The sequence below is a fragment of the Bos mutus genome, chromosome 29, assembly GCF_027580195.1.
Source record: "Bos mutus isolate GX-2022 chromosome 29, NWIPB_WYAK_1.1, whole genome shotgun sequence".
Classification (NCBI taxonomy): Eukaryota; Metazoa; Chordata; class Mammalia; order Artiodactyla; family Bovidae; genus Bos; species Bos mutus.
Window position 1 is genome coordinate 36,429,920 of NC_091645.1, and position 16,945 is coordinate 36,446,864.

Genomic DNA, 16,945 nt, shown 5'->3' on the forward strand with positions numbered 1-16,945 from the left:
CACTAGGGAAGGGTCTGTTCCAGGCCTCTCTCCTAGTAATAGTTCCTTGGCTTGTGGCAGCATAACTTCAATCCTGACACCCATGGCGTTTTCTTGTGTTCATGAATGTGTCTCTCCACCTGGCGTTCTCTTCCAAAGGACAGCAGTCAGGGACTTCCCTGGTGGTCCAGTGGTTAGTGCTCAGCACTTCCACTGCAAGGGGTATGGGTTTGATAGCCGAGGAACTAAGATCCTGCGCGTCATGTGGCATGGCCAAAAAATTTTAAAAGGATAGCTGTCATATAAGATTAAGGGTTTCCTAGGTGGCGCCATGGTAAAGAATCTGCCTGCTAATGCAGAAAATGCAGGAGATGCAACTTTGATCCATGGATCAGGAAGATCCCCTGGAGAAGTAAATGTAAACCCATTCCAGTATTCTTGCCTGGAGAAGCCCATGGACAGAGGAGCCTGGCGGGCTACAGGCTACGGGGTCATAAAGAGTCAGACACGACTGAGCACGCACACACATATAGGATTAGGGGTTCAGCCTATTCCAGTACACCTTATATGACCTCGTTTTATCTGCAGTGACAGTATTTCCAAACAAAGCTATAATATGAGGTGCTGGGGATCAGAATGTCAGCACACAAATTTGATGGGGGAGAGGTAGTCACAATTCAATCCATAACAATATCCTAAAGACATAAGTGATGAGCACGAAGATTTATCTACAAAGATGTTCATCACAGTGTTATTTATAATATGAAAAAAATAGAAACAGTCTTACCCGTACAAGCTCTCTGCTCCAGTGACTCCAAGGAACATCCACATGACAGAATCTGGGCAGGCCTTAAAAAAATATAAGTTTGAAGATATTTAATTCTACAGGGACATGTTCATGATGAAATGTTAAATGTATAGAGACATTGTGAATTATCCATGTATATATCTGAAAGGCATAATGGAAGTTTATCCAACAAAATGTAAACCATTGTTTTCTCTGAGTGAGGGGGAATGGTGGGCAGTTTTTATTTCCATTTTATATTTTCCCATATTATGTTTTAGACCAGGGAAACAAAAGATTTATTAAAATAAAAAGGGGGCAGAATCCAGACTCAGAAACAAAGGCTTCCGTTTGTGGCTGTCCTGACAGGCCACCCAGATCCTGATCGGCCTGATTCACCTCGGCCTCGGTTCCGTCATGGGGACTGTCCTCGTGGGGAGCTATACTGCTGTTTCATTCTACGGAGGCTTTCCCTTCTGGGGAGGCATCTGGGTGAGTAATACGAGTCACCTCGCAACCAGGTTCTCAGAAAGTGCCAGCACTCTGGGCCACCTTGTCAAGTTGTGCCCTGCAGGTTCCCAGCCAAAGGGGCAGGCTGGATGGAAACCCAGCTCAGGTCTTGTTCACTAAACGAACTACTTTGCTTGGGCTGCCCTGACGAGTACCACTGACTGGGTGACTTACACAACGGAAATGTGGTATCTCACGGTTCTAGAGGGCAGAGATCTGAGATCAAAGTGCCAGCAGGTTTGGTTTCTGCTGAGGCCTCTCACCTTGGCTAGTAAACAGCTATCTCTTCCCTTGAGTCTTTGCATGGTTGTGTGTGTGTGTGTGTGTGTGTGTGTGTGTGCATACCCTAATGAAAATGTGTGTGTTTGTGTGCATACCCTAATGAAAATGTGTTGTGTGTGTGTGTGCATACCCTAATGAAAATGTGTGTGTGTGTGTGTGTGTGTGTGTGTGTGTATACGCTAAGGAAAAGTTGCTGCTACAAGCCGAGCTGTGAACAATGCTGGGATTTTTGGCCTCCGAAGAAGAGGAATTTGATATGGGGTGAGTGACAAGGCTTGATCGCTCAGAGCTTTTTGTGTAATCAAGTTTTATTAAAGTATAAAAGAGATAGAGAAAGCTTCTGACATAGACATCAGAAGGGGACAGAAAGAGTGCCCCCTTGTTAGTTTTTAGCAAGGAATTATATACCTATTAGCAAGCTGCTAATTCGAGAAAGGGAACACCTCAAAACTGAGAGTTGCACCAGGCCCCTCACCCACATGTATGTTGAGATAGCATTGGCACAAGGTGAGTCATCCCCAGCCATGAAACAATTGACATGAATCGTGAAGAAAGGCAGACTTCTAAGCAAATACATAGTTCATTAGCATAGCTTAAGGAAGAGATTTCCATGAGAAAAACACATTGGTTAGCCCAAGGTTTGAGATAAAGTTAAGTTCAGACAGAACCAGATATCACCATGACAACACACGATTAGAAGAGAAAAGAAAAAAACAAGAAAAAAACGTCTGCCACTTGTAATTTTATTTCCTCCTGCTCCTTGGGGACCTCTGGCCTCCCTACCAAGGCCATTAACACTCACTAATCTCCTCGTTTCTTAAGAACATAAGTCATATTGGTTCAGGTCCAAGTCCACCCCTGATGATCCCCTTTAACCTTGTTTTAAGTCAAATTTTTTGGTTGTTGTTTGGTTGATTTTTCATGTATTTATTTGTTTATTTGGCTGTGCTGCGACTTAGCTGCAGTATGCAGGCTCAGTAGTTGTGTGCATGGGCTTAGTGGCAGATGGGATCTTAGTTCCCTGACCACGTATTGAACCCACATCCTTTGCATTGCAAGGCAGATTCCTAACCACTGGGGACCATGAAAATCCCCCTTAATCATCTATTTAAAGGCCCTGTCTCCAAAGAGAGTCACATTCAGAGGTACTGTAGGTTAGGGCTTCAAAAGATATGTTTTGAGGGGACATAATTCATCCATAACACCAAGGGTTACTAGACAATGCAAGACAGCATTCACCCAGAAAGGCCACTTTCCTAATCCACCCACCCCAGAGGGCAGGGAATATTTTTCTAGTTTATCAACCCAGAGGAGCTACCATTTTCTAATTCCCACAAAAGCACCATGTATAAAAAAATATATTGGGAACAGCCCTCAAGTGTTGTTCAGTGTAGACCCACAGCCTGAACTCCAGGAGAAAAGGATTCCCACACATGCTCAAGGGTCAATAAGCCATTAAAAAAATGGGGACTCAGCTTAGAGTCCACTGAAGGGCTTCTGAGTCCCCATTCTGGTAAAAGACTTGGGGGGTGTTTTCTGTCAAAGTCCATAGCTTTCATCAGATTCTCAGAATGATTTGTGACTCCCTAGAAGGTTATTTTGGAGAAGGAAATGGCAACCCACTCCAGTGTTCTTGCCTGGAGAATCCCAGGGACGGTGGAGCCTGGTGGGCTGCCGTCTTTGGGGTCGCACAGAGTCGGACACAACTAAAGTGACTTAGCAGCAGTAGCAGAAGGTTATTTAACTTATATGCAGAGTATATCAGTTTTGTAGACATGTGATACTTTTCTGAGTCGCTAAAAGGTACTCACCTAGGTGTGCAGACAGGCAAGGACTGAGGTTGGGTTAAAACATCTCAAAGCAGTACAGCTGGTAGCCTTTCCTTCTCCCGATCCTGAGCCCCCATGCCCAAATGAATCCTGAGATATGGGTAGGAAACCAACAAGATATTGCACGTAGAAAGGTAAAAGAAAAGAAATACACAACATTGACTCTGTATAGGATCTACTATGTGCAAGATAGACTAAATGCCAGATGAGGGGCATAAATTTTCTAGTGACAATGATACTTAGGAAGACATGTCCTTTTCCCCCTTTTCAAATGAAGAAATAAATATTTGAGAAATGAGTAACTTACCCAAGATCACATGAGTTTCAAGCCAGAATTTACAACTAATCTGCTGGATCCCACTTCACTGCCCTGTGATGTGGTGCAAAACAGGCACTCATTCATCCATTCGTTCATTCTTTCCCCTCATGTTGAGCTAGGGTCTCAGCAGAGGAACATAGTGTGTATGAGAGAATATGTGTGTAAACAGAATAATGGAAACCTGAAGACAGGGACCCTAACCCCTGACCTCTTTCTAAACCACCTCTCTTCTCTGCCAGTTCATCATTTCAGGATCCCTCTCGGTGTTGGCAGAAAAGCACTCACGATCTTCTTGTCTGGTAAGTCACATCCTGGGACTGACTCTCCCAGCTGGGGACCTATAGGAAAGACACACCAGGGGGAAAAGAAGATTACTCCTTCCCTCATCCACGCACCTACTCATAACCAGACATGGGGCTCTGACACATTGTTGTTCAGTCACTCAGTTGTGTCCAACTCTTTGTGATCCCCATGGACTGCAGCATGCCAGGCTTCCCTATCCTTCACTATCTCCCGGAGTTTGCTCAGACTCATGTCCCTTGAGTTGATGATGCCATCCAACCATCTCATCCTCTCCTGCCCCTTCTCCTCCTGCCCTCAGTCTTTCTCAGCATCAGGGTTGTTTTTTTTCCAATTAGTTGGCTCTTTGGCCAAAGTATTGGAGTTTAAGCTTCAGTATCAGTCCTTCCAATGAATATTCAGAGTTGATTTTCTTTAGGATTGATGGGTTTGATCTCCTTGCAGTCCAAGGGACTCTCAAGAGTCTTCTCCAGCACCACAGTTCAAAAGCATCAATTCTTCTGACACTTGCTCACACATAATCATAGGGCCGCATGAACCTGACCAGAATTCCAAAAAGGAAAATGTCTAGAGGACTTAGGGGAGGGGAGGGCAACACAGCCACATTAGTTAGGGCATCAGAGAGTGGAGAGAAAGAATAGCTTCCCAAGGACGTTCTTACAGGAGGAGGCACAGAGCTCTCAGGAGCTCAGGGCTCCCCCACAGCTGAGCAGCACACAGAGCGGGACCCCGTTTCTTCAGGACAGCCAAGGAGGCTCAGGCACCTGCCTCTCTAAGGAATCCAGCCAAAGGAGCTCTGTAAATCAGCATGGACAAGGCTTCATGGTCCCCTAGCAGTATGCCCAGAAAGTACCCTGGTTCCTCTTAAAAGCAGGTTATCTAGCCTAAGAGGCTTCAAGATAGCCAGGTCCCTATACGAGAGGAAATCTATTTGAAAATCTCCAAAGGAAAGCTCAAAATTTATGGGCATGTCTATTTGCACCTGGGCTTTCCTAAGTGGCTCAACAGTAAAGAATATGCCTATCAAAGCAGAAGACATGGGTTTGATTCCTGGGTCAGAAAGATCCCCTGGAGAAGGAAAGGGCAACTCACTCCAGTATTCTTGCCTGGGAATTCCCATGGACAGAGGAGCCTGGGGGACTACAGTCCATGGAGTCACAAAGAGTCAGACATGACTGAAGCGACTAGACAACAACAGCTTTCTGCATGTGGCTCAGAATCATGGGCCACCAGAGCCTGTAACATTCCAAGATACCAGAGATTGATCTTCCTGCCCATCTCCTATGGGACAAAAAGGATGAGTGTTTCCCAAAGATTATTCTTGGGGACACTTGTCCAGTGACATACTCTGTGAAGATGGGTAGGTAAACTTGGAGAGATTTCTATTTATTAGCACCATCTCCCCCTCCCCCCCACCCCCCGCCCCCCGGAAGATCCATAATCCTTGTTAAAGGCTCTTACAGGTCCTGCAGCAAAGACCTGTTTAATTTTGTTTAACTTAACTTTGTTTCAAAGGTAATTTAGCCCCAAAACTTTCTGTTAAAAAAATTAAATAAAAAAACCTTTAAAATATTTATTTACTTTCGGTTTCCCTGGGTCTTTGTTACCTGACAAGGGCTTTTTCCCTAGTTGCAGCGGGAGGGCTTCTCACTGCAGTGGCTTCTCTTGTTGCAGAGCACCGGGCTCTAGGCTCACAGGCTTCAGTAGTGTGGTGCATGGGCTTAGTTGCTTTGCGACATGTGGGATCTTCCCAGACCAGGGATGGAACCCATATTTCTTGCATTGGCAGGTGGATTCTTTTACCACTGAGCCACCAGGGAAAACCCAGCCACACTCCTTTCTGCACAAAACACTGCCTTGTTTGCGGCAGAACTAAGATTCTGGGAAATCCTGTTAGGAAATATTTGTTGAGTCGCTGGTCATCTCAGTTACAGTGGTTTTCCTCTCCCACTCTGACCTTTTGTATCTTTTTCAGCTGAATAGCAGCGTGGGCTTTAACATCGTCAGTGCAATCTTCTCCATGGTTGGAATCACACTCTTCATCGTAGAGTTAATTATCAACAGTACCTACATCTACCCTTTGTATGATCCTCCCTCTCACACCTGGGGCAGGGTGAGTATCCCTCCTGACCATTGCCCCCCCTCGGTTCCACCTTAGTTTGGTTTAGAAATTGTTGGAAAGGGCCTGACATGTATGTTTTTGAAATATGGTTTTCCCAGGATATATGCCTAATAGTGGGATTGCTGGGTCATGTGGTTGTTCTATTTTTAGTTTTTTAAGGACCTTCCATACCTATTTATATTCCTACCAACAGTGCAAAAGGATTCCCTTTTCTCCATACCCTCTCTAGCATTTATTTGTAGATTTTTTGATGATGGTCATTCTGAATGGTGGGAGGGGATACCTGATGGTAGTTTTGATTTGCATTTCTCTAATAATTAATGATGTTGAACATCTTTTCAAGTGCCTCTTGACCATCTGTGAGTCTTCTTTGGAGAAATATCTATTTAGGTCTTCTGCCCATTTTCTGATTGGGTTGTTCATTTTTTTTTCATTAAGCTGCATGAGCTGTTTGTATATTTTTGAGATTAATCCTTTGACCATTACTTCACTTGCAAATATTTTCTCCCATTCTGAAGGTTGTCTTTTTGGCTTATTTACAGTTTCCTTTGCTATGCAAACTTTTTAAGTTTAATTAGGTCCATTTGCTTATTTTTGTTTTTATTTTCATTCCTCTAGGAGGTGGGTCAAAAAAATCTTGCTGTAACTTACATCAAAGAGTGTTTTTCCTATGCTTTCCTCTAAAAGCTTTATAGTGTCCAGCCTTACAGTTAGGCCTTTAATCCATTTTGAGTTGATTTTTGTGTATGGTGTTAGGTAGTGTTCTAATTTCATTCTTTTATATACTGCTATCCGGTTTTCCAAGCACCACTTATTGAAGAGACTTTCTTGTCTCCATTGTATGTTCTTGCTTCTTTTGTAATAGAATAGGTGACCATAGGTATGTAGGTTTATCTCTGGGCTTTCTGTCCTATACCATTGATCTATATTTCTGTTTTTTGTGCCAGTACCATACTGTCTTGATTACTGTAGCTTTGCAGTATAGTCTGAAATCAAGAAGCCTGATTCCTCCAGCTCTGTTTAAAAAGACACATGTATCCCAATGTTCATTGTAGCACTGTTTACAATAGCCAGGACATGAAAACAACCTGTGTCCACTGACAGATGAATGAATAAAGAAGACATGGTGCATTTACACAATAGAATATTACTCAGCCGTGAAAAAGAATGAAATTGAGTCATTTGTAGAGATATGGATGGACCTAGAGTCTGTCTTAAAGAGTAAAGTAAATCAGAAAGAGAAAAATGCATATCATATATTAACACATATATGTGGAGTCTGGAAAAATGGTACATATCAATCTAGTTCCCAGGGCAGGCATACAGAAGCAGATGTAGAGAATGGATGTGTGGGCACTGGGCAGGAAAGGGAGGGTGAAATGAATTAGGAGACCAGTTTGCTATAAATACACTGGACTTCCTGATAGCAATACACTACTGTGTATAAAATAGTTAGCTAGTGGAAACCTGTGGTATAGCAGAGAGCTCAGTTCAGTGCTCTGTGATGAGCTAGATGGGTGAGGTGTCGGGGGAGGGATGCCCAAGAAGGAGGATATGTGTATGTTTACAGCTGATTCACTTTGTTGTACAGCAGAAACTAACAGAGCATTGTAAGGCAATTATATTCCAATAACAAAAAGAAGAAAGGGCCCACCAACCAACCCTGTCCTCCAAGTGTGGTAAGAATTGAAACAGAGTTTAAAGTCTCTGATCATTCTTAGTTTCTACTTTTGTAAAAGAGTGTCTACCATATGACACTGTTAGGAAGTTTTTTAATTTATAATTTCATTTATGTAATTATACATTTAATGCATATGTACCTGCCAACCTGCCTCTACTCACTTTTTTGCCTTCCTCCCCATCACTAGGGACAAGGAGTCAGTAAAGATTTTCTGTAAAGGGTGAGAGAGTAAATATCTAAGTCTTTGCAGGCCATCTGGTCTTTATTGCAACTACTCCACCCTATCTTGTAGTGGGAGCGCAGCCATAGAAAATACAGAAACAAATGAGCTTGACTATGTGCTGATAAAACTTTATTGACAAAAATAGGCAACAGGCAGGATGCAACCATAATTTGCCAACCTGTGCTTTACACCAGCGCCATCCAATAGAAATAGGACATGAGCCATGAATATGATTTTGAATTTTCTAGTCATCATCCTAAAAGGGGGGAATAAATGAAATTAATTTTAATAATATGTTTTATTTAATCCAATAGATTCAAATGTCATTTCAACATGTAATTCATGTAAAAAATTGTATTTCATATTTGAGATATGAAGTGTTTGAAATCCACGGTGTATTTTGCACTTGCAGCCTAGCCACATCTCAAGTGTTCAACAGCCACACAGGGCTCATGGCTGCTGGATACAAGAAACCAGCTATAGATGAGTCTCGTGTAAATTCAACCTCTCCATCTGTACAGCAGAGTTCATCTCCTCCCCCTCCTCACGGCCTTTCTTCTATATCAGCCATTCTCCCCTTTGACTGGAGCTTTCCCATCAGCATATGAAGATGCTTTTGTTCCCTCCATTGTAAAAAACCAACCAACCTTCTCTCAGGCCAGATACCACTCTATCTCTCCGGTCCTCTTTGCAGAAAAATCCTAAAAAGATTTGTCTGCCCTCACTGTCTCCAACTCTCTCTCCTCTTACATTTGCTCTTGAGCCGACTCTAATCAGACTTTCTGCTTCACTTCTCCAAAAACTTCCTATGCTCTAAGTCCCCAGTCAGGACTCCTCTGTGATGGATGTCTCACGGTGTCCAGGCTGCACCCTGCAGCTGGTCCTCCTCTACTCTCTCTCCTCCCTCTCCTTTGCTGGTTCTGCTCTTTTTCCCAGTCTCCTAGGCTGTCCTTGGTCCTCTTTTTCCCCCCTGCTTGCACTACCTTGGCAATTTCATCTGATGTTAACCACAAATACCTTCTACAGAGTAAAGAGCACCAACCCAAATCTCTCTCCCATACTCCAGTCTCTTGTGATCAACTGTCCACACAACGTTTTGAAATGAATGTATCCAACTCTCTTCTCCAGATTTTACTTCCCAGACCTTCCCTTGGATTTCCTTATCCCGGTTGATGACAACTGTGTCTTTCCAGTCACTCAGGATAAACCTTGGAGTAATCATTGACCCTCTCTTTCTCTCACGCCTCCCTGCCAGTTCCTTAGGGAATCCTGTTGGCTCTACCTTTAAAATGCATCCAGCATCCAACCATTTTCACCAGTTCCTCCAGTTCCTCTCTGGCCAGAGTCACCATGACCTCTCAGCTTCCTAATGATAACACCTAGGGCTCTTGGCCTTCCCAATCAATCGAAATTGACTAGAGGTCAGACAAGAAATTCAAGCAAGGCTTTATAGGGGCCCCTGTTGCAGCAGGATGTGAGCGAGGACAAACAACAGGTTCCCCTGCTTGCTGGGAGGGTGGGAGGGTGGGGGGCGGGCAGGGTAAGCTTGTTCCTTGCATGAGGTGAGCGTAGGACTTCCCAAGTGTCTCAGGGGTAAAGAACCCACCTGCCAGTGCAGGAGATATGGGTTCCATCCCTGGTTTGGGAAAATGCCCTGGAGAAGGAAATGCAACCCACTCCATTACTTTTGGCTGGAAAATCTCATGAACAGAGAAGCTTAGTGGGCTACAGTCCATAGGATCGCAAAAGAGTCAGACGTGACTTAGCGACTAAACAACAGGAGTGTGTCCAGGGGTTGGGCCAGAGGGGTGGCTTTGGTGTTTTGCCCACCCCCCAGGTGGTGTTGTGCGCCTTGAGCATGTGCAGTATGCTGCTGTTGCTCCTAACACCCTGGTTTTACTCCAGGCTCTTCAGAAGTGGCAGTTGGGATTTTTGGTTTGTTTGTATCTTTTGTCCATAATTTTGCCCCAACTGAATATGCACACAGTTATTTTTAGTCCCATGTAGTTTATTTGTCGGAGAAGGCAATGGCAACCCACTCCAGTACTCTTGCCAGGAAAATCCCATGGATGGAGGAGCCTGGTAGGCTGCAGTCCATGGGGTCGCACAGAGTCGGACACGACTGAAGCGACTTAGCAGCAGCAGCAGTTTCTTTGTAGTTTGTTGTTCAGGAAGAGGTGCGTCCAGGTACAAGCATTGCTGCAGAGGGTCCCAGATCTCAGCCTGTTTCACTAACCACTCTCCCTGCTCCTCCCTTGTCTCCTTACAGCTGTAAGGACAGTAACTAGAGTGAGAGTGAGCCTTTCTGAGATGTATACTTCTCTGCTCAAAACCTGCCACTGCTCCCATTTTACTCACACACACCAAAAAAAAGGCCAGTGTCCTTACAGGAGCCTAAAGATGCTGGCCTCTGTGGCCCCTGACCCCACCCTCTGGCTCTCCCCACTTGAACCACACTGACCTCCTTGATGTTTCCGCAAAACACCAGGCATGTTTCCATCTTCAAGCTTGGAGAGTTTCCTCGTCTATTCCCCCAGCCCCCTTGGTCCTTCAGGCTGTTTCTTAGTAACCACCTTCTCAAAGAGACCCACCTGAATGACAGAACGAGCGCACTTAAAAGCATCACCTACACTATCCCAGGATCCTTCTCTCCCACATCCCCAATTTACTTCCCAGTAGCCTTACCATCATCTGACGAATTCTGCAATTTACTTGTCTGTTGTATTTCATGCTTTGGAGAAGGCAATGGCACCCCACTCCAGTACTCTTGCCTGGAAAATCCCATGGACAGAGGAGCCTGGTAGGCTGAAGTCCATGGGGTCACTAAGAGTCGGACATGACTGAGAGACTTCACTTTGACTTTTCACTTTCATGCATTGGAGAAGGAAATGGCAACCCACTCCAGTGTTCTTGCCTGGAGAATCCCAGGGATGGGGTAGCCTGGTGGCCTGCCGTCTATGGGATCGCACAGAGTCGGACACAACTGAAGCGACTTAGCAGCAGTAGCAGCAGCATATTTCACGCTTACTGTCTCCTCCCACTAGAATATAAGCTTCATAAGGGCAGGGACATTTTTCTGTTTCATTCACTGTCCTGTCTCAAATACCCAGGTCCATGTCTGGAACATAATTGACAGTTCATAACCATTTGTCAAATCAAGTAAATGTGCCTGGCCTGGCCTATACTCGGTAAATAGAAACCATTAATTGTTATTTGTTTTGATCAGAAGTCCTTCCCAAGACTTTTGTCTCCAAGATTTGTGAGAAAAGCCTCTCCCCAGAGAACCTATCGACCATGCCCATGTCTTTTATCAAAAGTATCTTGAGTTTCTCCCTTTCTGGAAACACTTTATGGCTCCCAGTTGCTTTAGGATTAAAGTCTAAATTCCTCGGCCAGGTATTTATTGCTGCCCAGAGACCTGGTTCCAGCTCTGTGTGCCCTGCTGCTCACTTCCCTTCCAATCCCTTGCTCCCCCGAACCTCTTGCTCCTCCCCCCCCACCCCCCCAGCCATCACCCTGAGAGGCAGGCACTGAAGAATGCTCGTGTCTTTTCTTCTGGGAAACAGGAGGCGTGGAGTGCTCATTGTAAGAAATGAGGAGGCAGGTGCAGGTTGAAGAGCTGAGGGAGTGGAGATGGGTGGGAGGGGAAGAGGCTCAGGAAAGACTAAACCACGAAGCACTGCCAGTGCCCTGGAGTGGAGGCTGCAGGAACTTCAAGTCAGAAAACTTGGCTTCTGATCTTGGTTCTGCCCATTTCTGATCTCAGAAGGAGAGCTCCTCCCACCCCAGTTGCCCACCCCACCCTCAGACCTCAGGCCTGGCATCTGAACAAGAAGAGCTGGACTTCATCTTTGGAAATGATGACCCAAGGGATGGGGTGCTCCAGGAGCTCGACAAGCATTAATTAATACCCATCAAATGATACATGTCTAAACTCTGTGTGTGTGCTCAGTAGCTCACTCATGTCCGACTCTTTGTGACTCCATGAACTATAGTCCACCAGGCTCCTGTCTCCATGGGATTTCCCAGGCAAGAATACTGGAGTGGGTTGCCATTTCCTTCTCCTGGAGAATCTTCCCGACCCAGGGATGAAACTCATGTCTCTTGCGTGTCCTTCATTGGCAGGCACTGGCAGATTCTTTACCACTAAACCACCACTTGGGAAATCCATCTAAGCTGCTTGAAGGACCCCTTTTCCATGACGGGTTTTCTTTGTAAAAGAATTGTTTTTAAAACAACTTTAGAAAGGACCAGAATCATTTGAAAACACTTCCTTCCTGAAACTCTGTGATTCTTTGACTAAGACCTCATCATCCCACCTTTCCAGTTGCTTGGACCACCCTTTTCTACCCCCACCCTCTCTAACTCTCGTAGGGTGAATTCCATCTCTCGCTCTCCTCAGTACCCTCGAGACACCTTTCCCCCCACTCTTTTATAGCTCTTACTCTGTCTGATGTGGATTGTAATTATCCACATCCGTATCTGTCTCCCTTATTCAACTGTGCCTCTTGGGATGCTTCTCTGAGCCCTTTGTATCAAACAGATGTTTAGTAAATACTTGCTAAATTGAGAGGGAGGCAAAGGAAAGAAGGAAAGACGGGGCCTCTCCAAAAGGGAGAATTCTCTGAGCAGCTGACTCTCACCTGTGTCATTTCAAAATTATAATCAATAACATATATTTGGGTATCTACTACCATGTACTGTGCACTTTTACTTTCATATTTAGTATTTCGTGTGATTGGAATCCATATGGCAGTTGGGGCCATTCAGCCCTGTTCTTTGAGATGAAAATAGATTCTACTCAAACTCTCCCCAGGCACAGTGGGAGACCCCATTCTCCTGGGTAATCTTGGAGAATAGCAAGGAGGGGGCTTGGATTTCCCCAGGTCCTTAGGTGAAATCTATTTTTGCTGAACTAGTTCAAATTTGGGGGCCTTTCACTCACTCTTTTTTCCCAAGCCTAAGACAGCCCCAATTACTTGCCTCTACAAAATGGCACTGTCACAGCCAAGAGAATGACCTGAGTAGCTGACTTTCTCTAAAAGTTCAGAGAAATGGTAGAGGTTTACATCAGAACCTAGGAAACTACTGATTCCTGAAGATTAGATATTCCTGTTTTGTGAAGTGTCATCTTTTCATGAGATGCCTTTTTCTGCAGCTGCCACCTTGCCACCACCTTGCTCAGTCCCATCTTTCTCCTCTACCCATGTTGCTTCTCTCTGTGGCTTGTCCATACTCCCAAATTTCTATTCACTTCCTACACAGAACAGTTCCACTGTTTCACTGTCTTAACTCCAGACCATACCCTCAGGTCCCTGACAGCTGAAGCAAGTGTCAAGGGGTTTCCCTAGACAGTGACTATCCTCTCTTTTAGGGCAGCATTGCTAGTAAGTGTTAAGATAAAATTTGTTTCACAGACACACTTGGCCTTCACAAAAACCCAGTGAGGTATTTTCCCCACGAAGCTGAGATGAGGTTAGGGGACTTCATCAAAGCCATAGAGATGGCCACTGCAGAGTCAGAGCTCAGACTCCCAGACATGCACTCAGGTCCTCCTGGTCCATTCTGGTTCCAGGTCCCTGGAATGGCCGTTTCTGGTTTGCTGCTCATCTTCTGCATCCTGGAGGTGTTCATTGCAAGTATATCTGCCCACTTTGGCTGCCAGCTGACCTGCTACCAAACCAACAACGTAAGTCCCAGAGGCTCCTCGGAGGATGGGAAGAGGTCCCAAAGAGGGTGGAGACTAGAAGGTTCATCCTACTCCCCTTCCTGCCCAGGAACAGGAGGGCTCCCTTGGTACCTAAAGGCATGCCCAGTCCTTCTTGCTTCATCACTGGTACACTTTCTGTTTGCCTGTGTTTTCCAGGTGGGCGTGGTCATCCCAAATGTCTATGTGACAAACCCAGCGGTCATCCCAGAACCAGAGAACTCGCCACCAAATTATTCTGATGTCCCGCGTGACAAATAAGCAAACCCAAATGTTCTAGAAGCATTTTTCACTGGAACCCAAAAGAATACCTCCCTTGTTTGGGCTCCTGAAACCAGATTCTTCCTTCCCTGACAATCTAAAGGAAATATCTCTCCAATGGCGTGCATTCCTGGACTTCATTCCATTCAGCCTGGTAGTTGTTCTGTTCTTCTTTCAAAGAGTAGACAGGAATTTAAATGGATTTTAACAAGAAAAGGTCCTCCCTAGGGCATGCATGCATGGGTGCCTTTGTGCCACACCTGTCTAGACAACCCTACCTTCATTCTTTCAATTATTCATTCATTTAATAAAAATGCACTGAGGATTTGATATGTTTAAGGCTCTAGTCACAGCAAAAGGAGGGTGAACACTGGGGAACACAACTGCCCTTGACCTCAAGGAAATTCTGGCCTCAGAAGAGAGGACAATATACAAGCAATTTTCTCTGACCTGGAGAAGAAATGTGGGGATAAGAAGCAAGAGAACAGACAGGGATCTGATTTAGTCTGGCAGTGAATCAAAAAGGAATGTGGAAAGCATTGATTGTAACAACATGTATGAACCTAAAAATGATCTTACTAAGTGAAGAAGTCAGACAGAGAAAGACAAATATATTACTCATATGTGGAATATAATTTTAAAAATTGATACAAATGAATTTATTGCCAAACCAGAAACAGACTTACAGATATCAAAAACAAACTTTTGGTAACCAAAGGAGAAAGGTGGCAGGGAGAGATAAATCAGGAGCTTGGGATGAACATTCACACATTGCTACATATAAATAGATAGATAACCAGCAAGGACCTACTGTATAGCACAGGGAACTCTACTCAGTACTCTCAATAACCTATCTGAGAAAAGAATCTGTAAAAAGAATGAATATGTGTGTATGTATAACTGATTCACTTTGCTGTATACCTGAAACTAACACAACACTGTACATCAACTGTACTCCAAAAATTTTTTTTAATTAAAAATAATAAAAGGAATGAGGAAAGCAGAGAACAAGGCAAGTTGAGGAAGCAAAATTTTTAGTGCAATAAGAAAGCCTACTGTGTGGGGAAGATCTTTGGAAAGAGTGAGTTACCCACTAAACTGATCAATCCCTTTTCTTTGCTGTTATAACTGATGCAATAGAGCTCAATAGTCAACATTGTCTTATGACAGCTTACAAAGTTATGAGGCTAGTACATCTTTATGTATAAAAGGACAGGGACAAATTCCTGTATGAAATGGCTGTACATTCATAACTTCTAGATGCACACATTAATTTAAATACTCTTATCCACAATGGCCACTGGCTTCCAAAAGTTTCCATGCCAATGGGTTAGAACAATTGTTCCTAAAGATCAGGTGTTCTCAAACGTCTCCCTGCTGTCAGGGAGCAGGGGAAGAAGGGGAAATTAAGGACAATTTCAAGGTTTCTGCCTCAAGTAACTGGGTGAACAGCCATTTACTCAGATGGAAAAGGCTAGAGTAATAAAAGGTTTCAGGAGAAAAGCTAAGATTTCAGTAATAGGACACTCAAGAATTTATAGGAACATCGCATTTCAGAAAGTGAAAGTGTTAGTCGCTGAATCATGTCTTGACTCTTTCCGACCCCATAGACTAACCCACCAGGCTCCTCTGTCCATGAAATTCTCCAGGGAAGAATACTGGGGTGGGTAGCCATTCCCTTCTCCCAGGGATCTTCCCAACCCAGCATTTCAGAGGTGGCCCCAAATTTAAAGATAACTTTTATCTGATGCTTGAATATCCCCTATAATTACCCCCATATTTACAGCATCACCCAGGAGCCCGTTAGACATGCAAATTCTTTGGCTCCACCCCAGACTTACTTACTTAGAAATACAGCAATCTGTGTTTTAATAAGCCTGCCAGGCAATTCTGATGCCCACTCAAAATTTGAAAACCTCTTTTCAATAATATCTTCAAATATTCCTTCTAATCTTGAGCACCTTGTATAGTGGTATATATTATGATGGTGTCTCCAAAGGCAGCCAGCACCATCCTTAGACACCTCTTCTGAGAAGCTCTTCTAAAGAGTGAACTATGTCTAAGTGGAAACCCGGATAAAACATTCCCCAAGCTTTCACCTGGGAGACAAAATGATGACCCTTCCCCTTTAGGGCTGAACAATCAGAGACTAAATGAGATTCAGTCGCACCTATCTATTTCCCATCTAAGCTGTTGAAAAGCCCAGGTCCCTTACCTTCCCCTCGATACTTCTGCTCTCTTTCTAGCCAGGCTACACATAAGTACATTTTCACATGTTGTAAAGTTAACTCAGGAAACAGGAGTCATCAGAAAGAGGCTGGACAGATGCAGAGGACAATTAAGGCAGGAACAGCAAGATCAGACTTTGCCCAGGAAAAAGGCCAATAAAACCCTGTAAAGGACTAATCCCTGGGCCAGTCCAATGGCTGCCAGAAGTCATTTTGCCATCAGAGAATACCCCCCAACTTCCACTGTTGAATAGCACCCAGGGATATAGATACTCGCTAATATCCATTGAATGGACTCAATCTTCTGGAAAAAAGAATGTTTATTGAGTCAATATCTACTAAGTTATTCTTCTCAATGCCTTTTCACCTTTATTATTTCATTTCCTAATCAAACGATACAGAGTGGCATTATCTACATTTTAAGAAAAAGAAATATGAAAATCTGGGGCTCAGAAAGTATAATTTGCTCAAGTCTATTGCTCAAAATTCTCTAAGCCAGGCTTCAGCAATACATGAACTGTGAACTTCCAGATGTTCAAGTTGGTTTTAGAAAAGGCAGAGGAACCAGAGATCAAATTGCCAACATCCACTGAATCATAAAAAAAGCAAGAAAGTTCCAGAAAAACATCTATTTTGCTTTATTGACTATGCCAAAGCCTTTGACTGTGTGGATCACAGTAAACTGTGGAAAATTCTGAAAGAGATGGGAATACCAGACCA

The 16,945-nt window shown here is 44.0% G+C and overlaps 1 protein-coding gene across 6 annotated transcripts in view; it reads left to right on the top strand.

Moving 5' to 3' along the window:
* The window catches only part of MS4A8 (membrane spanning 4-domains A8), a 17,747-nt gene extending 3,424 nt beyond the window's left edge, over window positions 1-14,323 (top strand). For all 6 annotated transcript variants that reach the window (XM_070365112.1, XM_070365109.1, XM_070365110.1 and 3 more), the window contains exons 4-8: window positions 1,133-1,255; window positions 3,943-4,002; window positions 5,979-6,116; window positions 13,605-13,718; window positions 13,896-14,323. In XM_070365112.1, coding sequence (XP_070221213.1) covers window positions 1,133-1,255; window positions 3,943-4,002; window positions 5,979-6,116; window positions 13,605-13,718; window positions 13,896-13,997 — 537 coding nt within the window. In that variant the 3' untranslated portion in view covers window positions 13,998-14,323. The remainder of the gene's footprint in view (window positions 1-1,132; window positions 1,256-3,942; window positions 4,003-5,978; window positions 6,117-13,604; window positions 13,719-13,895) is intronic.
* The last annotated feature ends 2,622 nt before the right edge of the window (window positions 14,324-16,945 follow it).